At 41.3% G+C, this 6,012-nt stretch overlaps 1 protein-coding gene across 1 annotated transcript; it reads right to left on the bottom strand.

Moving 5' to 3' along the window:
* Positions 1 to 3,082: 3,082 nt before the first annotated feature.
* LOC127582993 (twist-related protein 2-like) lies at positions 3,083 to 5,027 on the bottom strand. The gene is made up of 2 exons (XM_052038668.1): positions 4,379 to 5,027; positions 3,083 to 3,520 (listed from the first exon to the last, which is right to left on the bottom strand). The coding sequence occupies exon 1, from the start codon at positions 4,867 to 4,869 to the stop codon at positions 4,396 to 4,398; it is 474 nt and encodes a 157-aa protein (XP_051894628.1). The 5' UTR covers positions 4,870 to 5,027; the 3' UTR covers positions 3,083 to 3,520; positions 4,379 to 4,395.
* Between the last annotated feature and the right edge of the window lie 985 nt (positions 5,028 to 6,012).

Raw genomic sequence — 6,012 nt, 5'->3', positions numbered from 1 at the left:
GGTAAAGTGTTGTTTGATATAACGGTTTTATGGGGAATCAAACTGACAAAAAGAGAGGAAGAAGTTTATCTTAACTCAAAATCAATAAACATTTATTCCGGATATAATCTGTCGTATAAAATAAATCAAATTACACACTGTATGAAGTGCCTTTTGCGCACAAAATGTTGATATTACGAATAACCTAAGCTGGGCAGAACTGATTTAGCTAAACTTCCATCCATCCAGGATGGTCCAGTGGACAAGTCATTAATTGGGAATGTCAGCAGTTGGGTCCCATCGAACTGCTCCCCGGGGAACAGTGTGAATGAAATTAATGTCGTGTTACAGACAACAGTAAACACGGGAACGGGCCCTTCGGCCCACAATGTTGCGACGAACTCATTAAGCTAATGACACCTAATCCCTTCTGTCTGCACGTGGTCCATATCCCTCCATTCTCTGCACATTCAAATATCTTCATAGTATCACATCCCAAAATCTGGGCCACCCTTCCCGCTTCACCCCACCAGCAACCTCCACCTCCTGTTTGTTTTGATCCTGTATTTAAAGGTTACTCTCTATCTCGCCCAGTCCTCCTCCCCTCGTTAACCACGAGGCTAATAACCCCATACCACGGCCACGATCTCTCCGCCCAGAGGCGACCTCTACTAAACCATCCTCCGATTCACCCTGACCTTTCTCTGATCGGAGTCGCCTCCGGGGGTCATCGACCTCGTCCCTCTTCTCCGCAGACGGTTCAACCCCCTTTGCTGCCAGAAGCGGGGTACAGAGGAACTCCCAATGAGAAAGGATATTAAAGGTGCAGTGCATTTGGTGCGTCTACATTTCTGGAGTGGGACATTGCAAAATGAAAATACTGGGATTTCAGAAGTCATCCTGGGGTCCACTTCAGAGATACGCTCTGTCTTGTCTCGTCACCTTCAGAAGCTTCACTTTCTGCATCCTTCCAAGAAAAAAGTTGTCAATCTAATCTGTCTCCCCATCTTGTTTACCTACTCTCGATATTGTTTTTAATCATTGCATGGCCCGGCGCTGAATGTTAAGATGAGTTACTTTGTTACATTTTAAAGGACAGAGTTGGGTTCCACGCGAACAGCCGCTTGGTGAAAAATCGCAACGGGGGTGGGGGGGGGGGGGGGGAATTAAAAAAAGTCTTTACACTTGCCAGAAGGCAGACACATGTTGAGAGGAAAGTTACAGAGAGAATTCAGAAGCCCCGTGTCCCCTCATTATCCCAGCCGTTAAGAATAAACAACCCAATGTCCTTATAATGGAGGTTTGGTGACTTGTCCGAGTGATGTTGATATTGATCAGAAAAAAATATCAAATGCAAATATCAAGAACAAAGTAAACGCCTCGTTTTAGGTTGTGATTTTAATGTTTGATTTTTTTAAACCTGCATTCGATGTGGATGTTATGATGTATTCCGAGATCTGCATGTGTGTGTGGGGGAAAGGAGAGAGTTAGTTGAACTCTGCTCGTGTAATAGTGTATTTTGAAACCCCAGTGTGAGAGAGACATTGTGTGTTTGCAGTGTGCTTTAAACTGTTACAGAGCAGCCTTTCTCCCAGGGAAACTAGAATTACACAAAGAGGGTCAGAGAGAGGAAACGAACCCGCTCCAGGTGACGGCTGGGGATTTTAAGCCTTCCCCATCTTACAAGAACCAGCTGAAAACAGAACATTTGCTGTTATCAAAAGTAGAACAATTTATTAACAATACTGAACAGCTCCAATGTTAGAGCTGCAGAGGATGTACAAATGGTTACTCTGATTTCCAGAATCAACTTTCTAATAGAATTCTGTAACATTATATTACTACAAGATACAAAGCTGAGCGGGGCAGCTGATTAACATTGGTTTGTATTAGAGGTGTACTCCAGTATTAAATGTAGCAATTAAAGCTTTTATTAATTCACCGGGTAACGAGCAGGAACCATTGACTGCATATTAAATAAACCAAAGCACTGCTTCAATATTTTCAAAGCACTATTCCATTTTATTGTACGCTTAATTATTTCAAGTTATAAAAATTAAAAGCAAATCTGAATTTTCTGTTTCAAAAAAGGTAAATGCGTCACAATTTTAAATCAGTCGTGGCTAAATTTTGGAACATAATGCAAAAGTCTGATAGAAATCGTAATTTTTTGAACCAAGTATTCCTGCATATTTTAACATTGCATTGAATTTTGTCTTTGATTTAGTGGTCAATAAATCCAGTTTTGTTTGTTACGAGCAGTTGAAAGCAGCATCGTTCTATAAACCAAATTACCCCCTTTCACTCTCCTTCCACTTTTTTTAGAGGTGGTGAAGCAAATCTTTGGGGCTTTAACGTTTGTTTTGGTTGAATCCCGCGCCCTCGTTCTCCCTTTCCATTTGATCACTTTCTTCAGTGAAAATCAGCGCAAGCCCGGTCTACACCTGTACTAGGAAGTAGCCAGCGGTGCTTCCGAATCACAAATGGATACAATCTAGCCATCGAGTGTTGGGAAAATATCATTTAGAAAAGAAATAGATTTTGATAATACACCCAAGCATGTTTTGTTTTTAAACACACTTCAGTTCCGTCAAGGGAATTCCCGACGAAGCCTAACTTGTATTTGATGCGAACTTTAAAGCTGCAAATTCTGGTTATGCACCAAGTCTGGGGAGGAAATAGGCAGCGATCAGCACATAATAATTCGACATCCGACCTGACTCGTTTTACCAGATTATTTTCTGCTCCTGAATAACTAACCCCAATTATTTTTTGGGAAAATATAATTGTTCTAAATGACTAGAAGTCTTCTTTACGCTCCCCCGGCGTGAAACGTTCGATTAGGAGTGGAAATTTTAACATTTAAAACCTCGGAAACTGCTCTTCATGGATATATTGTTTTAACGTGTCTAATAACCATGTAGTATATTTGTTTCTAAGAGATCACCACGTTAAACATATAGAAAACTTATTTCTCTTGAAGCTTATGAGCCATCTGTATGAGAAAATTATTTTTTGTTTAACTACTAAAGGTCTCGCTGATCCCCGGGGAGTAACAGAGTCACCAAAACTCGACTGCAAAATATAAAACGGGAAAAAAAACTGAACGCAATGTGCATTTATTACAAAACACAACGCCATAGACCTTTTTCTTAAAATAACAAGACGGTTCACAACATTCAGAGCTCATTCTCCAGAAATAAAAGTTCGGTTTCCAATTAAAATATAAAAAAATAATATTTCACAACAAAGTTCTGAGTTTGTGTCTCTCAGTCCGCAGTTTTCTTCCTTGTTAAACAAAACGATTTCTCAGTCTCGCCACACGATATACGGTGGGATTGAAGCCTTGCAGAAGACATGCAAATAAATAGATAACATTGAATCCACGGACCAACGTTGCCTGATCTCCCGGTATAATTCTAGGAATACCCACAAACGCAGCCCAGTATTTAAGTGCTCTTGACTTTTGATTACACTTAGTTCATCTTTAAAATGTTCTTGATGCGCTGGCGTAGAGTTCCCACGTAGCAAATCAATGTGCCTGCAAGTCAAAGAGAAAGTGTTTTGAATTAATCGGAACTGAACCAATAATGAAATATCTGAATAGCAATTCCCAGCCCGTGACTGGGCGCTTCTGAGGTGTTCCAGACCTTTTGTAGTCGTAAAACCGAATGCGGATGTTTTGTTTTCACAGGCAGTTTGAAACGCCACGGCCGACCATTATTTGGATATTAATAAAACACATGTTTTAAAAATTACCGAAGTTGAATTTGCAGATTGTGAGAGTAGTCAAGTTAATAGGAATTTGGAAATGTTGTTAATTGGGAGAGAGAGTATAGATTTGAGGCGTTTTGAGTATTGGAGTGTGTGCAGATTAGAATACACGGTGACTGCAAGATTAACATTTGCTAGGATTTAGATTGGAGATACCAGGGTGAACGGGGGTTGCTTTCCTGCTGCCTGTTGACTTAAACTTTCTTTCACGCTGTACATCCAGAACCAATAAATAGCCGGGACAAGCGAACTGCGGCCATTGTTGGGTTTCACAACTTGAAACTGCTATTTGATCTAATCAGTCCCTTCAAAGTCCCTTTTTATACTGACGGGGTAGGGTGCAAAGGAAATAAACACATAACGGGAGGGGGGGAAGAGGGAAAAGCACAGGTTTGAAGGGGACATACGTGAAAGAGTAACTAAACAGCATGCGGCTGGTATCATCTGGGAACGCTTGAAGTTCAGATGAAAAGAGCTCATTATTGTTAGGTGTTTATTTAACCCCTTCTACATGGCACGGGTTATACATGTCACTATCTTTCCAAGCAGCTGCCTGTTTCAGTTACATAGTGGAAACAAGGGACCTATTTTAAAAACACCTCGACAATAAGTCCTTCACATTTACCTGATTGGTAGCAGTCATTAAGGCCCAGCAGACAGGGGCCAAGATTCTTCCATCCTCCAGACGGAAAAAGCATAACTGAGTCTTTCGTGTGACAGATAACTACAGCTCGTCACCTTGCTGTCCATCTCGTCGTTCTGCAGCACTTGGTAAAGGAAGTCGATGTACCTAGTGGCCAGTTTAAGGATCTGGATTTTACTGAGTTTATCGGAAGGCAGGGTGGGAATGATTTTCCGAAGAGTTGCAAATGCATCATTCAGGGATTGTGTCCTCTGGCGTTCCCTCACGTTGGCCACAACTCTCTGGGTCTGAATATCTTCCAAGCTTTGGGCAAGCGGAGAGATTTTCATGCCTTTCTTCCCGGTGCTGGGTCTATGAGACCTTTGGCCTGAACGCCTCTTTCTGCCATTTCTCTTCTGCTGCGTGTCCTGTTCCCCCTCGCTGTTGCTCGAACTGTCCACAGGAGAAAACGGCGAATTGGAATCCTCCTGCATATTGTGTTCAACCAAGCTTCGAAGGTTGGCGTCAGCAAGCAGGAAAAACAGGCTCTGTAAACAGAAATGGTGAATTTGTAAAAATAAACAAACTTACAGATGTGCTTAGCAACTTTACTCCCAGCGGCCCTTAATTCTTCTTTCTATCTTTCACTGGTTTCGTGGGGGTTTTAGCTTTCAAGATCCAAGCGAGGGCCCACATCCTGGGGAAGCTCAGAACTGATTGGGCCACATTCCCTCTAATGAGTGGGAGTATTCTGTTGGCAAACAGTGCAGAAAACACCCACTAACATCTGTATAAAATCAGCCTGCGGACCAACTCCCATTTTTTTCCAAAGAATAAAGTTGATCTTAAAGGATATCTTAGTGGAATGCACTCAGCTACAAAACGTTTCATGTTAACAAGGCTTGCAAATTAACTAGTCCGGCGGTGGTTAATTCGGGAGGAATTCGCGATTCGGGAACAAAAGATGGAAAGGTTACACTTTGAGAAATCATAAATTCAGACTGTAAAGTATAATTTCTGCTTAAACCTTAACCGCTTCAGATGGCTGGACTAAGAATTTTAGGTTTTAAATGATCTTAAGGTTGTAACCTGAAGATGCCGCGTTGAAAGATTTCCACCAGTAATGAAATGCTCTATTTATAATGTTCTGCTGATTCTAAACATGTGTTTGAATTATGTTCATAAGAATTAATGTGCATTTTTCATGAGCCGACCAAAGGACGTTCCTACGAAAGTTCTGCATTACCGACCGCTGGCTCCCGTTTGCAAATTATGCTTTGTTTATATATATTTCGTTTTATTTATTCATTTGCTAAATTATGCGGACTGGCAACGCAGTCTGAACGGAACATGCAAATTAACACACACCAGGATTTTTCAGTCACCTAATTCCTCGCACTCTTATTAAAGTGGGTTTAAATGTAGAAATGTAACTAATCCTGCTTGCAGTGCTGACGATTTAGATTTATCTGTCCTTCTTCACGTCAAACATTTCTGGGGCATCCGCTCACCTCTGAAGATAACGGAGAAGCGGCGGACTGGGAGAAAATTGCCTGTAAAAGAGGAAGTATGAACTTCTTTAGCCTCTCTGGCCCATTCGTTCCATTTTATTTTACTGGAGAAAAACTTTGACTAAT

This window comes from Pristis pectinata, chromosome 25 (genome assembly GCF_009764475.1).
Source record: "Pristis pectinata isolate sPriPec2 chromosome 25, sPriPec2.1.pri, whole genome shotgun sequence".
Lineage (NCBI taxonomy): Eukaryota > Metazoa > Chordata > Chondrichthyes > Rhinopristiformes > Pristidae > Pristis > Pristis pectinata.
Note: the sequence above shows the minus strand (reverse complement) of the source record. Positions and strands in the feature narration are given on the sequence as shown.